This window comes from Crinia signifera, chromosome 1 (genome assembly GCF_055691185.1).
Source record: "Crinia signifera chromosome 1, ASM5569118v1, whole genome shotgun sequence".
Taxonomy (NCBI): Eukaryota; Metazoa; Chordata; class Amphibia; order Anura; family Myobatrachidae; genus Crinia; species Crinia signifera.
In genome coordinates, this window is record NC_139217.1 from 13048351 (window position 1) to 13070136 (window position 21786).

General features: G+C 49.5%; 1 protein-coding gene across 7 annotated transcripts in view; it reads right to left on the reverse strand.

The window, feature by feature from the left end:
- Positions 1–2121: 2121 nt before the first annotated feature.
- Positions 2122–21786, reverse strand: part of LOXL3 (lysyl oxidase like 3) — a 95294-nt gene continuing 75629 nt past the window's right edge. For 4 of the 7 annotated variants that reach the window (XM_083179043.1, XM_083179049.1, XM_083179021.1 and 1 more), the window contains exons 6-10: positions 11762–11785; positions 8524–8574; positions 3797–4043; positions 3528–3708; positions 2122–2369 (exon numbers count right to left, since the gene is read on the reverse strand). In XM_083179043.1, coding sequence (XP_083035169.1) covers positions 2137–2369; positions 3528–3708; positions 3797–4043; positions 8524–8574; positions 11762–11785 — 736 coding nt within the window. In that variant the 3' untranslated portion in view covers positions 2122–2136. The remainder of the gene's footprint in view (positions 2370–3527; positions 3709–3796; positions 4044–8523; positions 8575–11761; positions 11786–21786) is intronic. The other 3 variants (XM_083179027.1, XM_083179057.1, XM_083179063.1) reach the window with 2 other exon arrangements.

The window sequence follows — 21786 nt, forward strand, 5'->3', positions numbered from 1 at the left end:
ATTCACATTGTGTATGGGCGCTGTGGCCCCGGTCTCCCTCCGGCAACCCCCGCGTCATCCAGCTGTAACCCCCATCATCCAATGGAGAGGGAACGTGGCGTGGCCGAGCGGTGTGCTGAGAGACGCTGCAGCCGGGATGCTGTTCCAGGCTGCAGCGCTACAGAAGCTACGGTGCTACACTGCGGTGCGCTGAGGACTGCCACTGCCAAGAGTCCGGGCACCGCAGGTTGGAAGCCGGCTCCTCAGCGCAGCCAGCCCAGTGTTATGGAGCCCAGCTGCAGGGCTCATGGGAGCCCAGAGCTGGGCAAAATGGGTTAAATAAAGATATTTTATATGTAATAATATATTTGAACACTGAGCTTGGACTGAAGGTCCGCAGCTGCCGTGTTATGTGAGTTGAAGCCTGCTGCTGGGACTGCACCATATATTTTGTATAATGTATTGAGGAATGCATTCTAAACTTAAAATGCACTTTGTACATTTCTGGAGGAAGGAATTTAGCCGAGGTCTTTGTGACGAGGAAATGAGATGCAAAACAGCCCTTTTCCTGGCAGAATGTCTGCGAGTGGCCACAGACACACACACAGCCACCACCCTATCCCCATACAGTGTACCTGGTAAGGGCTGGTGATTACTGACCATTGTGCCACACACACACACACAGCCACCACCCTATCCCCATACAGTGTACCTGGTAAGGGCTGGTGATTACTGACCATTGTGCCACACACACACAGCCACCATCCTATCCCCATACAGTGTACCTGGTAAGGGCTGGTGATTACTGACCATTGTGCCACACACACACACACTCACACACACACCCACCATCCTATCCCCATACAGTGTACCTGGTAAGGGCTCGTGATTACTGACCATTGTGCCACACACACACACACACACACACACACACAGCCACCACCCTATCCCCATACAGTGTACCTGGTAAGGGCTGGTGGGTACTGACCATTGTGTCTCACACACACACACACACACACACACACAGCCACCACCCTATCCCCATACAGTGTACCTGGTAAGGGCTCGTGATTACTGACCATACCTCCCAACTTTTGAAGGTCTGCAGGCGTGGCCTAATTCGCGGGGGGGGGAGCCGTGAGTATAGGCCACGCCCCCATTTTGCCGCTATGGGGGCATGACCCAGAGGCTCTGTGAGCCTCTAGCCATGCCCCCAGTCCCCTGGCTGCGGGAATAGACGCTGTGCGCATGCGCACAGCGTTTATTCCCCGCTGCTTAGCAGCTGACAGGGGGGACTCCCAACAGCCCCCCCACACCGCGGGACACTGCCGCCCGCGGGTGGGACATCGGGACAGGCCCTGACAATCGGGACTGTCCCGATAAAATCGGGACTGTTGGGAGGTATGACTGACCATTGTGCCACACAAACACACACCCACCATCCTATCCCCATACAGTGTACCTGGTAAGGGCTGGTGATTACTGACCATTGTGCCACACACACACACACACACACACACACATACACAGCCACCATCCTATCCCCATACAGTGAACCTGGTAAGGGCTGGTGGGTACTGACCATTCTGTCACACACACACACACACACACACACACAGCCACCATCCTATCACCATACAGTGTTCCTGGTAAGGGCTGGTGGGTACTGACCGTTGTGTCACACACACACACACACACACACACACACACACACACACACACACACACAGCCACCATCCTATCCCCATACAGTGTACCTGGTAAGGGCTGGTGGGTACTGACCGTTGTGTCACACACACACACACACACACACACACACAGCCACCATCCTATCACCATACAGTGTACCTGGTAAGGGCTGGTGGGTACTGACCATTGTGCCACACACACACACACACACACACACACACACACACACAGCCACTATCCTATCACCATACAGTGTACCTGGTAAGGGCTGGTGGGTACTGACCACTGTGTCACACACACACACACACACACACACACACAGCCACCATCCTATCCCCATACAGTGTACCTGGTGAGGGCTGGTGGGTACTGATCGTTGTGTCACACACACACACACACACACACACAGCCACCATCCTGTCCCCATACAGTATACCTGGTAAGGGCTGGTGGGTACTGACCGTTGTGTCACACACACACACACACACACACAGCCACCATCCTATCCCCATACAGTGTACCTGGTAAGGGCTGGTGGGTACTGACCGTTGTGTCGTACCCCATGTACGGGATGTTGCACTTGACGGCGCTGTCCTCCGTGTGCTTGCAGTCCTCTTCTGTGATGTTCTTGTACTGACACTCAAAAAGGGAGTTCTCATTTCCTGTACATTTGACTTCATTCATGTGAATAGGGCCCATGCCTGGAGGAAAGGAACATGGACATATCAGGGGTGGGCAGAAGGAATCACAGTGATAAATAACCCAACCAACGCACATCCCACACAGACTGCATGGAATGGGAAGTTACTAGCGTAATAGGGAATTATATACAGTATGTGTATTACACCCTCGTCTGTGCCCTGTCTTCATAAAGACACATTTATAGGAAGCCTGGGGGGGGGGCGTTCATTCCCCCAGGTACCCTGTCTAAGGCTTACCAGCCACGGTGCTCATGTTTCGGCCGGGGGACCTTATGTAAACAGTGTCCCCCGGCTGTGGCATGACACCGCGGGCTGTTGGAGCCCGGTGCTGGTTTCAAAATACGGGGGACCCCCAGATTTTTTGTCTCCTGTATTTTTGGAACCAGGTTCGACTCAATGAGCCCAGGGCTGGTTATACTCAGGAGGGGGGACCCCACACCATTTTTTTTTTTACACAAAATCGCACATTTTATCAAATTCGCACATTTTAATGACTAAAAACCACTCACAATCGCATGTGAAGTGAAATCACAAGCCAAAAATCGCACCCTATAACATTTGCGAAATTAACACAAAATGTGTGATTTTACACATGCGATGTGATGCGATATTTAAAGATGACCAAAAATCACCCCATATTACATTTCGCCCTATGTGCGCGTGTGCGTCCACTTAATATACCTTTTTAGAGTAAAAAGCTATTAAAAGTGATGTTTTAAGATCCACCTTTCCGTACTAGCTTCACATCCACTGAGCCCAAGTGAGCCTCAGACTTCCTCTGACCAATTCTGGGTAGGTGATGGCTAACACTGTACTAATTCATATGTCATAAAGTATCGTTGCAGAGCCTCTATCTCTATAGATGATGATCATCTACTAAAAGAGTGCCCCAACAAATAGAGAGCACCTTTCTTTCCAAAAAGTAGGAATATAGGGGTATCAGGCCTGATCGGTTCTCTGCCCCATCAGGGTGAGTCTGCAGAGGGCCTGCTATTACCTGCAATCCATAAACAACCGCTCGTCGGCCAGTGATTTCCCCGGTGTGCGTAATCTGTACCTAACCCAGGACTTATTTGGCCAGTGTGATAGGAAATGGATACACAATAACAAAATCAGAACCCGTCTGTTGTCCCGGAGGCTCATGGAGTGGTCACTCACCCTGCCCCATGCGTGCTCCATTCAAAGCTTCCTTTGCACTCCCAAAGCCCAGCTCTCTGCACACCACACTAGCGGCATTCAGATCCCAGCGGTCATCACACACTGTGCCCCACTGTCCATTCTTCAGGATCTCCACGCGGCCCTCCCCTGGACGTGCTCCCCCCTTCAGCCGGATAATCTCCTGTAAGAAGGAAGATGGGAAGGTGATATCACATTGAGGGCATGTAGGCGCTACGCTGCTGCTGGTGGTGGTGTAATCCCAGACTCACCTCATGCTGCGACTGCTGCTGCTGCTGAGCCACTTTCTTCTTCTTCATGGCTGCCTGCGCTGAGGCTGCCTGGGCAGAGAATACAGACCCAACGGTGCAGCTGACCACAACCGGGGCTCCGTCCTGGCAGCCGGCACTGCTGTTCACTTTGTAGAATTCCAGGGGACACAGAGAGAGGTGAACTTCTGTTCCAATGCACTTCACTGAGTGCAAGCGGAAGGACGGCTTCTGCTTGTCCAGGTACAGCCTGCCAGGGAGAGAGGTCACAATGGAGGCAATGAGCAGAGTATCAGTCATCCAGCTGGATCCCAGCATTTCCCGCTGCGCAGATATTAACTCGTCAACATACATTGTGGTGAGGAGCCATTGGTCTCTAATTCTAACTGCTCATCACAACAGTACCTGCTACAGATGGGACACAGAGGAGACATCGTAACTGAGACAAAGACACCCAGTAACTGCTCATCCCAACAGTACCTGCTACAGATGGAACACATAGGAGAAATCGTAACTGAGACAAGACCCCAACTAACTGCTCATCCCAACAGAAGGTCAGTACCTGCTAAAGGTGGACACAGGGAAGACATCGTAACTGAGACAAAGACACCCAACAGTACCTGCTACAGATGGGACACAGAGGAGACATCGTAACTGAGACAAAGACACCCAATAACTGCTCATCCCAACAGTAGGTCAGTACCTGCTACAGACGAGACACAGAGGAGACATCATAACTGAGACAAAGACACCCAGTAACTGCTCATCCCAACAGTAGGTCAGTACCTGCTAAAGACGGGACACATAGGAGACATTGTAACTGAGACAAAGACACCCAATAACTGCTCATCCCAACAGTAGGTCAGTACCTGCTACAGACGGGACACATAGGAGACATTGTAACTGAGACAAAGACACCCAGTAACTGCTCATCCCAACAGTAGGTCAGTACCTGCTACAGACGGGACACATAGGAGACATCGTAACTGAGACAAAGACACCCAGTAACTGCTCATCCCAACAGTAGGTCAGTACCTGCTACAGATGGGACACATAGGAGACATCGTAACTGAGACAAGACACCGACTAACTGCTCATCCCAACAGTAGGTCAGTACCTGCTACAGACGGGACACATAGGAGACATTGTAACTGAGGCAAAGACACCCAATAACTGCTTATCCCAACAGTAGGTCAGTACCTGCTGCAGACGGGACACATAGGAGTCATTGTAACTGAGACAAAGACACCCAGTAACTGTTCATCCCAACAGTTCCTGCTACAGAGGGGACACATAGGAGACATCGTAACTGAGACAAAGACACCCAGTAACTGCTCATCCCAACAGTAGGTCAGTATCTGCTACAGACGGGACACAGAGGAGACATTGTAACTGAGGCAAAGACACCCAAAAACTGCTCATCCCAACAGTAGGTCAGTACCTGCTACAGGTGGATACAGGGAAGACATCGTAACTGAGACAAAGACACCCAGTAACTGCTCATCCCAACAGTACCTGCTACAGATGGGACACATAGAAGACATCATAACTGAGACAAAGGCACCCAGTAACTGCTCATCCCAACAGTAGGTCAGTACCTGCTACAGACGGGACACAGAGGAGACATTGTAACTGAGGCAAAGACACCCAAAAACTGCTCATCCCAACAGTAGGTCAGTACCTGCTACAGGTGGATACAGGGAAGACATCGTAACTGAGACAAAGACACCCAGTAACGGCTCATTCCAACAATACCTGCTACAGATCGGACACATAGAAGACATCATAACTGAGACAAAGGCACCTAGTAACTGCTCATCCCAATAGTAGGTCAGTACCTGCTACAGGTGGACACAGGGAAGACATCGTAACTGAGACAAAGACACCCAACAGTACCTGCTACAGACAGGACACATAGGAGACATCGTAACTGAGACAAAGACACCCAATAACTGCTAATCCCAACAGTAGGTCAGTACCTGCTACACATGGGACACATAGGAGACATCGTAACTGAGGCAAAGACACCAGTAACTGCTCATCCCAACAGTACCTGCTACAGACAGGACACATAGGAGACATCGTAACTGAGACAAAGACACCCAACAGTACCTGCTACAGACAGGACACATAGGAGACATCGTAACTGAGGCAAAGACACCCAGTAACTGCTCATCCCAACAGTAGGTCAGTACCTGCTACAGACGGGACACATAGGAGACATCGTAACTGAGACAAAGACACCCAATAACTGCTCATACCAACAGTAGGTCAGTACCTGCTACAGATGGGACACATAGGAGATATCATAACTGAGACAAAGACACCCAGTAACTGCTCATCCCAACAGTAGGTCAGTACCTGCTACAGATGGGACACAGAAGCTACATTGTAACTGAGACAAAGATACCCAGTAACTGCTCATCCCAACAGTAGCTGCTACAGGTGGACACAGGGAAGATTTTGTAACTGAGACAGACACCCAATAACTGCTCAACCCAACAGTAGGTCAGTATCTGCTACAGACAGGACACCGAGGAGACATCGTAACTGAGTCAAAGACACCCAGTAAATTCTCATCCCAACAGTAGTTCAGTACCTGCTACAGATAGGACACAGAGGAGCCATTGTAACTGAGAAAAAGACACCCAACAGTACCTGCTACAGACATGACACATAGGAGACATCGTAACTGATACAAAGACACCCAGCAAATGCTCATCCAACAGTAGATCAGTAGCTGCTACAGACAGGACACAGAGGAGACATCGTAACTGAGACAAAGACACCCAGTAAATGCTCATCCCAACAGTACCTGCTACAGAAGGAACACATAGGAGACATCGTAACTGAGACAAAGATACCCAGTTACTGCTCATCCCAACAGTAGGTCAGTACCTGTTACAAACAGGACACAGAGGAGACATCGTAACTGAGTCAACGACACCCAGTAAATGCTTATCCCAACAGTAGGTCAGTACCTGCTACAGACGGGACACAGAGGAGACATCGTAACTGAGACAAAGACACCCAGTAACGGCTCCTTCCAACAGTAGGTCAGTACCTGCTACAGACGGGACACAGAGGAGATATTAGAACTGAGACAAAGACACCCAGTAAATGCTCATCCCAACAGTAGGCCAGTACCTGCTACAGGTGGACACATGGGAAACATTGTAGTGTAAGAACACAGTGCTGGCGCAGGTCTCTGTAGTGTGAGAACACAGTGCTTGCGCAGGTTTCTAGTGTGAGAACACAGTGCTGGTGCAGGTCTCTGTAGTGTGAGAACACAGTGCTGGCACAGGTCCCTGTAGTCTGAGAACACAGTGCTGGTGCAGGTCTCTGTAGTGTGAGAACACAGTGCTGGCGCAGGTCACTGTAGTGTGAGAACACAGAGCTTGAGCAGGTCTCTGTAGTGTGAGAACATAGTGCTGGCACAGGTCGCTGTAGTATGAGAACACAGTGCTGGCGCAGGTCACTGTAGTGTGAGAACACAGTGCTGGTGCAGGTCACTGTAGTGTGAGAACACAGTGCTGGTGCAGGTCACTGTAGTGTGAGAACACGGAGCTGGCGCAGGTCTCTGTAGTGTGAGAACACGGAGCTGGTGCAGGTCACTGTAGTGTGAGAACACAGTGCTGGCGCAGGTCACTGTAGTGTGAGAACACAGTGCTGGTGCAGGTCACTGTAGTGTGAGAACACGTAGCTGGCGCAGGTCACTGTAGTGTGAGAACACAGTGCTGGCGCAGGTCAATGTAGTGTGAGAACACAGAGCTGGCGCAGGTCGCTGTAGTGTGAGAACACAGTGCTGGCGCAGGTCACTGTAGTGTGAGAACACAGTGCTGGCGCAGGTCAATGTAGTGTGAGAACACAGAGCTGGCGCAGGTCGCTGTAGTGTGAGAACACAGTGCTGGCGCAGGTCACTGTAGTGTGAGAACACAGTACTTGCGCAGGTCTCTGTAGTGTGAGAACACAGAGCTGGCGCAGGTCTCTGTAGTGTGAATTCAGGGCACACACACAATGTGGCAGAGACCACAGAACTTACATATAATAATCATTAATGCAACTGACATGAATGACCATAACGAATAATGTAGCAAAACAACACTGGAGAACCTAATGCAGCGCCCACCACAGACAAAGCGACAATAACAATACAACACGTTATATCAGGGTTGCCGACTTTGAAAAAATCCTCTCCGGGAGAAGCCCGGAGAGGAATCTTGTATTACTCGTTTTGGGGGCGGGGCTTAACCGTGACATCATTAAGCCCCGCCCCCATTACAAGAAATAGCCGGGATAACAGTTATCCATGGAGGGGGCGGGGCTAAAACGTCACGATTGTGCCGTTTTAGCTCCGCCCCCTCCCCTGAGACCCGCGGATTGCGGCATATAAATGCCGCGATCGGGGGGCTCAGTGGGGGTCCCCCTGATTCCGGGAGGGTTGCCCACCCTTCCGGGGGCCGGGAGGAAGGACCCGATTTTCGGGAGACTCCCGCAAATTCCGGGAGGGTCGGCAACCCTGTAACTTATATACAGCTACAAATGTGTGTGAATATTTTGTGCTATATACTATACATACACATACTGGCTGTGTCTGCTTACAGTGTATGTATTACGCAATGACCTTATACATGGCAGAATGCACAGCCAGAAGCCACCCACACAGACACATTCCACATCACCACTTCCCCCGACGTGAGAGGGAAGACCACCTTCAATGTGCCTGTTACCTGTTGCTGGTCTTCACTTCCTTCTTTTTGGGATCCTGGCTATGAGGGGATCTGTGAGACAGAGGGCAGGTGATCACAAACCACGGGCTGTCATATTATCTATGTCACAGGTGAGGGATTCTATGGAAATGCTGAGCAACGCCTCACTGGGTACATCATGGTCACATAGAGAACCTGCCCCCATTCAGCCCAGCCGGCTCATCTGCCCCGACAGTGCCCGTCTTGTACCCTAGCTTCTAGTCTACCCTATAAAACCCATGACCTGGAGCTGCTAAGGGTCTATATAGTCAGACCTCTAGCAATAATCCCATAATCCCTAATAATGACGACGGATGGGCTAATTAGCCAACATCAGGTACAGGAATAGTTACAGATATGATGAGAAATGATGGGGCTCATGAAATGGGAATCTCAACTACAGAGCTGAATGTTCTTCTCCCCCTGTAATCCTATTATTTATGATGGTGATGAGGCCTCCAGCGAAGACATCTCCAAGGTTCAACAGCCAATCAGAAAGCTGATATAGTACTGGACTGCAGAGGTCATAGGGTCAGGCTTATGGACACCAGAATACAGTGTATCTGAAAAGTATTCACAGCGCTTCACCTTTTTCTACAAAGCCTTATTCCAAAATGGAATAAATAAATAAAAATTCTACACACGATACCCAAAGGAATCACATGTACGTAAGTATTCACAGCCTTTTCCATGTAGCTCAAAACTGAACCCTCTTTCCGCTGATCCTCCATAAGATGTTCCTACAGCTTAGTTTGAGTCCACCTGTGGTAAATTCAGTTGACTGGACAGGATTTGGAAAGGCGCACACCTGTCTATATAAGGTCCCACACGTCGCAGTGCATGTCAGAGCGCAAACCAAGCATGAAGTCAGAGAAATTGTCTGTAGACCTCCGGAACATGATTGCCTCGAGGCACAAATCTGGGGAAGAGTACAGAAATAGATCTGCTGCTTTGAAGGTGCCAATGAGCACAGTGGCCTCCATCGTCTGTAAATGGAAGAAGTTCGGAGCCACCAGGACTCTTCCTAGAGCTGGCATGCTGTCTAAACTGATCGATTGGGGGAGAAGGGCCCTAGTCAGGGAGGTGACCAAGAACATGGTGGTTGCTTTGTCAGAGCTACGGCATTCCTCTGTGGAGAGAGGGGAACTATCCAGAAGGACAACCATCTCTGCAGCAATCCACCAGGCCTGTGTGGTAGAGTGGCCACACAGAAGCTGACAATCCTTAGTAAAAAGCAAATGGCAGCCCGCCTGGAGTTTGCCAAAATGCACCTGAAGGTCTCACAGACCATGAGAAACAAAATTCTCTGGTCTGATGAGACCAAGATTGAACTCTTTAGTGTAAAAGCCAGGGGCCATTTTTGGAGGAAACCAGGCACAACTTATCACCCGGCTAATACTGTACCACCCCTACAGTGAAGCATGGTGGTGGCAGCATCATGCTGTGGGGATATCTTTTAGCGGCAGGAACTGGGAGACTAGTCAGATAGAGGGAAAGATGAATGTAGCAATGTACAGAGACATCCAGGATGAAAACCTGCTCCACAACGCTCCTGACCTCAGACTGGGGTGACGGTTTATCTTTCAGCAGGACAATGACCATAAGCGCAGGACAATGACCATAAGCACAACACCAAGATATCAAATGAGTGACTTCAGGACATCTATGTGAATGTCCTTGAGTGGCCCAGCCAGAGCCCAGACTAGAGTTTGATTGAACAATCCAACCTGATGGAGCTTGGGAGATGCTGCAAAGAGGAATGGGCGAAACTGCCCAAAGACAGGTGTGCCAACCTTGTGGCATTATAGTCAAAAATACTTGCGACTGTGATTGCTGCCAAAGATCCATCAACAAAGTATTGGGCAAAGGCTGTGAATACTTATGTACATGTGACTTCTTAGTTTTTTATTTTTAATATTTTTCTTTGGTGAAGAATGAAATCACTAAAGTCTCCTATCTTATGGTGGTGCACTTCCTGTGTTGGGGAATGGGGTGAAACCGCTAAAGTCTAGTATCTTTTGGTGGTGCACATCCTGTGTTGGGAAATGGGATGAAATCACTACAGTCCCATATCTGGTGGTGGTGCACATTCTGTGGGGAGGAATGGAATAACTCCAATCCCCTATCTAGTGGTGATGCACATCCTGTGTTGGGGACTGGAATGGAATCCTTATAGAGATACGATCTGGTGGTGGTGCACATCATGGGCTGGGGTCTTAAATGGAATCAATACAGTCTCCTGTCTGGGGGAGGTGCACTTTCTGTGGTGAGGAATGGAATCTCTAAAGTCTCCTGTCAGGTGGTGGTGCACACCATATGTTTGGGGCTGGAATGGAATCACTCCAGTCTACTATCTGGTGACAATCCACACTGTGTGGGGCCTGATATGGAATCACTACAAATGAATGGGCCAGTGATGGGGCACTACTATAACTTTTACTGTAGGGACTGTAATATAATGAATAAGTCATAATGGTCCAGGGTGGAGAATAGTTGGCCTGCTCAGGTTGGGGAATAATAGTATCAGTTACTGTAAGTAGTCCTTTGCTTGTGGATGACTTACAGGCCTCTTCCTTCCTCAGCAGGATACATCTAGTGCTAGTATTGACATGTGCGAGATTGGCTGAGAAATTTACATGCAGCAACGATTACAAACTGTAACATCCCACTACTCTGGGCATATCCCTACGTCTTCTGATGGATGGGTCTAAGCTAACCGACCATTATCACTAAAACTTAGTATTCAGAAGGAATATGGATAATCTCACATTACAGAATGATGTATTTTATCGTCCATTGGCAGGAATGTAGATTATACTTTCATACAGACTTGAGCGTTTACAATTATTGTATTTTTTTTATACCAGTAATATAACAGTTTTACAGCAATTCTACATTGTCCACAGTTTCTTTACACATGGTATCATACCTGGGATTTTCTCCATATACCGGGTGAGTTAAGCTGGCCATACACTTACAGATTTATTGCCCAATCAGGCTGGTTAAAACAAATATCTGGTAATTTATGGGAGTAAATGACAGTTGACCATTTGCTTTGAAATGCTGGAAAACTGACAAAAACTGTCATTCAAATATTACCAGATTTTTGTTCCAACCAGCCAGATCAGGCAATAAATCTTTAAGTGTATGACCAGCTTTAGATTAGGAAATCAAGGAATAACACATAACTAGCACAGGGGAAGCATCAAATCATACAAACCTGAAACTGGTCAGTCTAGTTCCTCTAAGAAGGAGAAAACAGAACAGAAAAATAGATTTACCTCTTGGCAAATATTATCAAAAGACAATGCCAGAAGCCAAGTGGTTGGGAGTAGGGTGTGAAGCGGTTGGGAGTAGGGTGTGAAGCGGTTGGGAGTGGGGTGTGAAGCGGTTGGGAGTAGGGTGTAAAGCGGTTGGGAGTCGGGTGCGAAGCGGTTGGGAGTAGAGTGTGAAGCGGTTGGGAGTAGGGTGTGAAGGGGTTGGGAGTCGGGTGTGAAGTGGTTGGGAGTCGGGTGTGAAGCGGTTGGGAGTCGGGTGTGAAGTGGTTGGGAGTCGGGTGTGAAGTGGTTGGGAGTCAGGTGTGAAGTGGTTGGGAGTTGGGAAGCGGTTGGGAGTAGAGTGTGAAGCGGTTGGGAGTAGGGTGTGAAGCAGTTGGGAGTAGGGTGTGAAGCAGTTGGGAGTCGGGTGTGAAGCGGTTGGGAGTAGGGTGTGAAGCGGTTGGGAGTGGGGTGTGAAGCGGTTGGGAGTAGGGTGTAAAGCGGTTGGGAGTCGGGTGCGAAGCGGTTGGGAGTAGAGTGTGAAGCGGTTGGGAGTAGGGTGTGAAGGGGTTGGGAGTCGGGTGTGAAGCGGTTGGGAGTCGGGTGTGAAGTAGTTGGGAGTCGGGTGTGAAGTGGTTGGGAGTCAGGTGTGAAGTGGTTGGGAGTTGGGAAGCGGTTGGGAGTAGAGTGTGAAGCGGTTGGGAGTAGGGTGTGAAGCAGTTGGGAGTAGGGTGTGAAGCAGTTGGGAGTCGGGTGTGAAGTGGTTGGGAGTCGGGTGTGAAGTGGTTGGGAGTCAGGTGTGAAGTGGTTGGGAGTAGGGTTGTGGTTGGGAGTCGGGTGTGAAGTGGTTGGGAGTAGGGTTGTGGTTGGGAGTAGGGTGTGAAGCAGTTGGGAGTCGGGTGTGAAGTGGTTGGGAGTCAGGTGTCGCTGACCATTAAATGCCTTCTAAAGTTTTCACAAATCTAAGTCACTCTATGGTGGCACTCTGATCCGTGAACAGGGCGGGCAGCTGACATACGGCAGCGTCAGCTGCACGCCCCCCCGGCACCCAATTCATAGCTGAATTACCATGAAACGCTGGGGGTTCCCATGGGCGCTTCCTGTGCCGATGCCACACTTACCCCGCCCACACTGCTCTGTGCGAACGGGATGGCAACTATGCAAGTCACTGCATCCGTATGCACAGATGGCTGCACATGCGCAGGCCTTCACCATCACTTCCTGTTGTGAATTTGCATTGGGGAGTATGAACCAGAATGACATCCTATATGTATGGAGCACTGGGTGAGACAGGGGGACACATGAGGAGCAGCTGGGATGGGGTACACTATAACAGAGTATGGGGACACTTGGTGACAAAGGGGGAACCATGAGAAGCAGGAGAGATGGGGTACACTATAATAGTGTATGGGGACACTGGGTGGGATAGGAGGACAAGTGAGGAGGAGTTACAGCCGTATCTCTGGGGTGGAGTGTGGGGGAGACTGGGGAAGATAGGAGGACAGGTGAGGAGGAGTTACAGCCATATCTCTGGAGTGGAGAGTGGGGGACACTGGGTGAAATAGGAGGAAAAGTGAGGAGAAGTTACAGCCATATCTCTGGAGTGGAGTGGGGGGGCACTGGGTGAGATAGGAGGACAAGTGAGGAAGAGTTACAGCCATATCTCTGGGGTGTAGTGTGGGGGACACTGGGGGAGATAGGAGGACAAGTGAGGATGAGTTACAGCCATATCTCTGGGGTGGAGTGTGGGAGACACCGGAGGAGATAGGAGGACAAGTGAGGAGGAGTTACAGCCATATCTCTGGGGTGTAGTGTGAGGGACACTGGGGAGATAGGAGGACAAGTGAGGAGGAGTTACAGCCATATTTCTGGGGTGGAGTGTGGGGGAAACTGGGAGAGATAGGAGGACAAGTGAGGAGAAGTTACAGCCATATCTCTTTGGTGGAGTGTGGGGGACACTGGGGGAGATAGGAGGACAAGTGAGGAGGAGTTACAGCCATATTTCTCGGGTGGAGTGTGGGGGACACTGGGGGAGAGAGGAGGACAAGTAAGGAGGATTGCAGCCGTATCTCTGGAGTGGAGTGTGGGGGACATTGGGGGAGATAGGAGGACAAGTGAGGAGGAGTTACAGCCATATCTCTGGAGTGGAGTGTGGGGGACACTGGGGGAGATAGGAGAACAAGTGAGGTGGAGTTACAGCCATATCTCTGGGGTGTAGTGTGGGGGACACTCGGGGAGATAGGAGGACAAGTGAGGAGGAGTTACAGCCATATCTCTGGAGTGTAGTGTTGGAGAGATAGGAGGACAAGTGAGGAGGAGTTACAGCCATATTTCTGGGGTGGAGTGTGGGGGACACTGGGAGAGATAGGACGACAAGTCAGGAGGAGTTACAGCCATATCTCTTTGGTGGAGTGTGGGGGACACTGGGAGAGCTAGGAGTACAAGTGAGGAGGAGTTACAGCCATATCTCTTGGGGGAGAGAGGAGGACAAGTAAGGAGGAGTTGCTGCCATATCTCTGGAGTGGAGTGTGGGGGACATTGGGGGAGATAGGAGGACAAGTGAGGAGGAGTTACAACCATTTCTCTGGGGTGGAGTGTGGAGGACACTGGGGGAGATAAGAGGACAAGGGAGGAGGGGTTACAGCCAAATCTCTGGGGTGGAGTGTGGGGGACACTGGGTGAGATAGGAGGACAAGTGAGGAGTTACAGCCATATATCTGGAGTGGAGTGTGGGGGACACTGGAGGAGATAGGAGTACAAGTGAGGAGGAGTTACAGCCATATCTCTGGAGTGGAGTGTGGGGGACACTGGGGGAGATAGGAGGACAAGTAAGGAGGAGTTACAGCCAAATCTCTGGGGTGGAGTGTGGGGGACACTGGAGGAGATAGGAGGACAAGTGAGGAGGAGTTACAGCCATATCTCTGGAGTGGAGTGTGGGGGACACTGGGGGAGATAGGAGGACAAGTGAGGAGGAGTTACAACCATATCTCTGGAGTGGAGTGTGGGGGATACTGGGGGAGATAGGAGGACAAGTGAGGAGGAGTTACAGCCATATCTCTGGAGTGGGGTGTGGGGGACACTGGGGGAGATAGGAGGACAAGTAAGGAGGAGTTACAGCCATATCTATGGAGTGGAGTGTGGGGGACACTGGGAGAGATAGGAGGACAAGTGAGGAGGAGTTACAGCCATATTTCTGGGGTGGAGTGTGGGGGACACTGGGAGAGATAGGAGGACAAGTGAGGAGGAGTTACAGCCATATCTCTTTGGTGGAGTGTGGGTGACACTGGGAGAGATAAGAGGACAAGTGAGGAGGAGTTACAGCCATATTTCTCGGGTGGAGTGTGGGGGACACTGGGGGAGAGAGGAGGACAAGTAAGGAGGAGTTGCAGCTGTATCTCTGGAGTGGAGTGTGGGGGACATTGGGGGAGATAGGAGGACAAGTGAGGAGGAGTTACAGCCATATCTCTGGAGTGGAGTGTGGGGGACACTGGGGGAGATAGGAGAACAAGTGAGGTGGAGTTACAGCCATATCTCTGGGGTGTAGTGTGGGGGACACTCGGGGAGATAGGAGGACAAGTGAGGAGGAGTTACAGCCATATCTCTGGAGTGTAGTGTTGGAGAGATAGGAGGACAAGTGAGAAGGAGTTACAGCCATATTTCTGGGGTGGAGTGTGGGGGACACTGGGAGAGATAGGACGACAAGTCAGGAGGAGTTACAGCCATATCTCTTTGGTGGAGTGTGGGGGACACTGGGAGAGATAGGAGGACAAGTGAGGAGGAGTTACAGCCATATCTCTTGGGGGAGAGAGGAGGACAAGTAAGGAGGAGTTGCTGCCGTATCTCTGGAGTGGATTGTGGGGGACACTGGGGGAGATAGGAGAACAAGTGAGGTGGAGTTACAGCCATATCTCTGGGGTGGAGTGTGGAGGACACTGGGGGAGATAAGAGGACAAGTGAGGAGGGTTACAGCCAAATCTCTGGGGTGGAGTGTGGGGGACACTGGGTGAGATAGGAGGACAAGTGAGGAGGAGTTACAGCCATATATCTGGAGTGGAGTGTGGGGGACACTGGAGGAGATAGGAGTACAAGTGAGGAGGAGTTACAGCCATATCTCTGGAGTGGAGTGTGGGGGACACTGGGGGAGATAGGAGGACAAGTAAGGAGGAGTTACAGCCAAATCTCTGGGGTGGAGTGTGGGGGACACTGAAGGAGATAGGAGGACAAGTGAGGAGGAGTTACAGCGATATCTCTGGAGTGGAGTGTGGGGGACACTGGGGGAGATAGGAGGACAAGTGAGGAGGAGTTACAACCATATCTCTGGAGTGGGGTGTGGGGGACACTGGGGGAGATAGGAGGACAAGTGTGGAGGAGTTACAGCCATATCTATGGAGTGGAGTGTGGGGGACACTGGGAGAGAAAGGAGGACAAGTGAGGAGGAGTTACAGCCATATTTCTGGGGTGGAGTGTGGGGGACACTGGGAGAGATAGGAGGACAAGTGAGGAGGAGTTACAGCCATATCTCTTTGGTGGAGTGTGGGGGACACAGGGAGAGATAAGAGGACAAGTGAGGAGGAGTTACAGACATATTTCTTGGGTGGAGTGTGGGGGACACTGGGGGAGAGAGGAGGACAAGTAAGGAGGAGTTGCAGCCGTATCTCTGGAGTGGAGTGTGGGGGACATTGGGGGAGATAGGAGGACAAGTGAGGAGGAGTTACAGCCATATCTCTGGAGTGGAGTGTGGGGGACACTGGGGGAGATAGGAGGACAAGTGAGGAGGAGTTACAGCCATATCTCTGGGGTGTAGTGTGGGGGACACTCGGGGAGATAGGAGGACAAGTGAGGAGGAGTTACAGCCATATCTCTTGGGTAGAGTGTGGGGGACACTGGGGGAGATAGGAGGACAAGTGAGGAGGAGTTACAGCCATATCTCTGGAGTGTAGAGTGGGGGAGATGGGAGGACAAGTGAGGAGGAGTTACAGCCATATCTCTGGGTTAGAGTGTAGGGGACACTGGGTGGGATAGGAGGACAAGTGAGCAGGAGTTACAACCATATCTCTGGGGTGTAGTGTGTAGGACACTGGAGGAGATAGGAGGACAAGTGAGGAGGAGTTACAGCCATATCTCTGGGGTGTAGTGTGGGGGAGATGGGAGGACAAGTGAGGAAGAGTTACAGCCATATCTCTGGGGTGTAGTGTGTGGGACACTGGAGGAGATAGGAGGACAAGTGAGGAGGAGTTACAGCCATATCTCTGGGGTGTAGTGTGGGGGGCACTGTAAGAGATAGGAGGACAAGTGAGGAGGAGTTACAGCCATATCTCTGGGGTGGAGTGTGGGGAACACTGGGTGGGATAGGAGGGGATAGTGAGGAGGAGTTACAGCTATACCTCTGGGGTGGAGTGTGGGGGACACTGGGTGGGATAGATGGACAAATGAGGAGGAGTTACAGCCATATCTCTGGGGTGGAGTGTGGGGGACACTGGGTGGGATAGGTGGACAAGTTAGGAGGAGTTACAGCCATATCTCTGGAGTGGAGTGTGGGGGACACTGGGGGAGATAGGAGGACAAGTGAGGAGAGATAAGAGAGATGGAGGTACCAATTAGCAGTGGGGGATGCTGGAGGAGATTGGAGGAATAGCAGAAGATGGATATAGAGTATTATAATCCATGTATTACTCCGATTGTAATTAGTATTCGTTACAATATTAGTAGACTGAAGTTTATTCCTGGTTCCTTTCAGGGAAGGAATCACTAGTGATAAACTGTCCCGGATACCTGGGGCTTGCAGCCACCACCTTGGGGACCCGTTTAGGGGCCATTGGTTTCTTCACACGTCTGTAGATAGATAACACCCAGATTAGCAATGTATAAGGGTGCAGGCTGATGTTCTATCAGTGTGTGCAGTCAGGAATGCTGGGTATGGGCAATGATCTGTATACAGAGGTGCCACTGACTTGCTGCCACATTTCAGGAGTATCTGGTGATTTATCTCCATCTACAGGACTTTTCTGTGGGATAATGTTGTAGACGGGGGAAATAACTGACTCAGAAATTTCTGCTGTTTAGAAAATTATTTCTTTAAGCCTTTAAGTCCCAGTTTGGTAATGGCCAGTAAGTCCCAGTATGGTAATGGCCAGTTAGTCCCAGTAAGGTTATGGCCAGTAATTCCCAGTATGGTAATGACCAGTATGTCCCAGTATGGTAATAGACAGTTTGTCCCAGTATGGTAATGGCCAGTAAGTCCCAGTATGGTTATGGCCAGTAAGTCCCAGTATGGTAATGGCCAGTAAGTCCCAGTATGGTAATGAGCAGTAAGTGCCAGTATGGTAATGGACAGTTAGTCCCAGTATGGTGTTGGCTAGTAAGTCCCAGTATGGTTATGGCCAGTAATTCCCAGTATGGTAATTGTCAGTAAGTCATAGTATGGTAATGGCCAGTAAATCCCAGTATGGTAATAACCAGTAAGTCCCAGTAAGGTAATGGCCTATAAGTTCTAGTATGTTATGGCCAGTAATTTCCAGTATGGTTATGGCCAGTAAGTCATAGTATGGTAATGGACAGTAAATCCCGGAATGGTCATGGTCAGTAAGTCCCAGTAAGGTAATGGCCGGTAAATCCCAGTATGGTAATGGCAAGTAAGTCCCAGTATGGCAATGGGCAGTAAGTCCCAGTATGGTAATGGCAAATAAGTCCCAGTATGGTAATGGGCAGTAAGTCCCAGTATGGTAATGGAAAGTAAGTCCCAGTATGGTAATGGCCAGGAAGTCCCAGTATGGTTATGGCCATATTTCTGGGGTGGAGTGTGAGGGACACTGGGGAGATAGGAGGACAAGTGAGGAGGAGTTACAGTCGTATCTCTGGGGTGTAGTGTGGGGGACACTGGAGGAGATAGGAGGACAAGTGAGGAGGAGTTACAGCCATATCTCTGGGGTGTAGTGTGGGGGACACTGGAGGAGATAGGAGGACAAGTGATAGGTGGACAAATGAGGAGGAGTTACAGCCATATCTCTGGGGTGGAGTGTGGGGGACACTGGGTGGGATAGGTGGACAAGTGAGGAGGAGTTACAGCCATATCTCTGGAGTGGAGTGTGGGGGACACTGGGGGAGATAGGAGGACAAGTGAGGAGAGATAAGAGAGATGGAGGTACCAATTAGCAGTGGGGGATGCTGGAGTATTATAATCCATGTATTACTCCGATTGTAATTAGTCTTCGTTACAATATTAGTAGACTGAAGTTTATTCCTGGTTCCTTTCAGGGAAGGAATCACTAGGGATAAACTGTCCCGGATACCTGGGGCTTGCAGCCACCACCTTGGGGACCCGTTTAGTGGCCATTGGTTTCTTCACACGTCTGTAGATAGATAACAGCCAGATTAGCAATGTATAAGGGTGCAGGCTGATGTTCTATCAGTGTGTGCAGTGAGGAATGCTGGGTATGGGCAATGATCTGTATACAGAGGTGCCACTGACTTGCTGCCACATTTCAGGAGTATCTGGTGATTTATCTCCATCTACAGGACTTTTCTGTGGGATAATGTTGTAAACGGGGGAAATAACTGACTCAGAAATTTCTGCTGTTTAGAAAATTGTTTCTTTAAGCCTTTAAGTCCCAGTTTGGTAATGGCCAGTAAGTCCCAGTATGGTAATGGCCAGTTAGTCCCAGTATGGTTATGGCCAGTAAGTCCCAGTATGGTAATGGCCAGTAAGTCCCAGTATGGTAATAGCCAGTAAGTCCCAGTATGGTAATGGCCAGTAAGTCCCAGTATGGTAATGGACAGTAAGTCCAAGTATGGTAATGGCCAGTAAGTCCCAGTATGGTAATGGGAAGTATGTCCCCAGTATGGTAATGGGCAGTATGTCCCCAGTATGGTAATGGTCAGTATGTCCCCTGTATGGTAATGGTCAGTATGTCCCAGTATGGTAATGGAAAGTAAGTCCCAGTATGGTAATGGACAGTAAGTCCCAGTATGGTTATGGCCAGTAAGTCCCAGTATGGTAATAGACAGTAAGTACCAGTATGGTAATGGACAGTAAGTCCCAGTATGGTAATGGACAGTAAGTCCCAGTATGGTAATGGCCAGTAAGTCCCAGTATGGTAATGGACAGTAAGTCCCAGTATGGTAATGGACAGTAAGTCCCAGTATGGTAATGGACAGTAAGTCCCAGTATGTTTATGGACAGTAAGTCCCAGTATGGTAATGGACAGTAAGTCCCAGTATGTTTATGGACAGTAAGTCCCAGTATGTTTATGGACAGTAAGTCCCAGTATGGTAATGGACAGTAAGTCCCAGTATGGTAATGGCCAGTAAGTCCCAGTATGTTTATGGACAGTAAGTCCCAGTATGGTAATGGCCAGTAAGTCCCAGTATGTTTATGGACAGTAAGTCCCAGTATGGTAATGGACAGTAAGTCCCAGTATGGTAATGGCCAGTAAGTCCCAGTATGTTTATGGACAGTAAGTCCCAGTATGGTAATGGCCAGTAAGTCCCAGTATGGTAATGGACAGTAAGTCCCAGTATGGTAATGGACAGTAAGTCCCAGTATGGTAATGGCCAGTATGTGCCCACTATGGTAAATATTAGAGAGGTGGCATTCCTTCTAAGGATGGTTTGCAGGAATCTGGAATGGGATGTGTGCACTGATAGCCCCAATAGTTCCTTATCCAGGCAGATTAGAGAGGTGGTGTTCCTCCACAATATCCAAAGCCTGGTTGTGGATCCTGGGTATCAGTTGTGAGTGTTGTCTGGGACCAATTTATTTATTCATTTAGTTACAGTTTTTTATATAGCGCACCAGATCCCGTTGAAGAGGTGGCTTTAAATATGAGAAGGTACAGTACACTTGGCAGATGTTCCAAGGGTGAAGAAATAAAGCACATCCCATACGTTATGACACATCACATATGCTGTAACACATTACACACGCTATGACACATCACATACACTATGACATATCATATACACTATGGCACATCACTTAAGCTATAACACATCACATACACTATAAAACATCACATACACTATAACACATCACATACAATAACATAAATTATGACACAACACATATGCTATGGCACATCACATACAATAACATACACTATGACACATTGTATATGCTATGGCACATCACATACAATAACATACACTATGACATATCGCATATGCTATGGCACATCACATACAACACATACGCTGTAGCACATCACATACAATAACATAAACTATGGCACATCACATACGCTATAGCACATCACATACAATAACATACACTATGACACATTGTATATGCTATGCCACATCACATACAATAACATACACTATGGCACATCACATACGCTATAGCACATCACATACAATATGAACTATGACACTTCACATATAATAACATACACTATAACACATCACATACAATAACATACACTATGGCACATCACATATGCTATGGCACGTTACACACGCTATGACACATCACATATGTTATGACACATCACATACTGTACTATACGCTTTGACACAACACATATGCAATAGCACATCACAAATACAGTGGGGCAGATGTATGAACCAGCGTTAAGTGCAAAAATGCACTTAACGCTGGTTAACTGGGGGGGGATTACGATTTTCCTAATGTATTACTAGCGCACCTAACGTGCGCTAGTGACAACCCGCAGAGTTACGCTCGGCGGGGCTGTTCCCTGCAATCCCCCCCAGGGATTAACGGCCGGGGCGATGTATTAACAGCCTTCAAGGCGTTAATTCGTCTCGGCCGATTCGCCAGCTCAGGGCTAGCGTTGTCCTATCCCCCACTGTGGGGACAACGCTAGCCCTGCGTCTGGCTTGGGCAGCGCTGGAGATCACGCGGTTTAAGCGAGATCTCGCGTATGCCCAGAAAGCCAGCCGGGGGGACGACTGCGAGTGCGCATGTGCGGGGCGGCGAGGGAGCCGATAAGGAGAGCCGTTCACGCTGGGGATAACGGCTCTCCTTATCTGC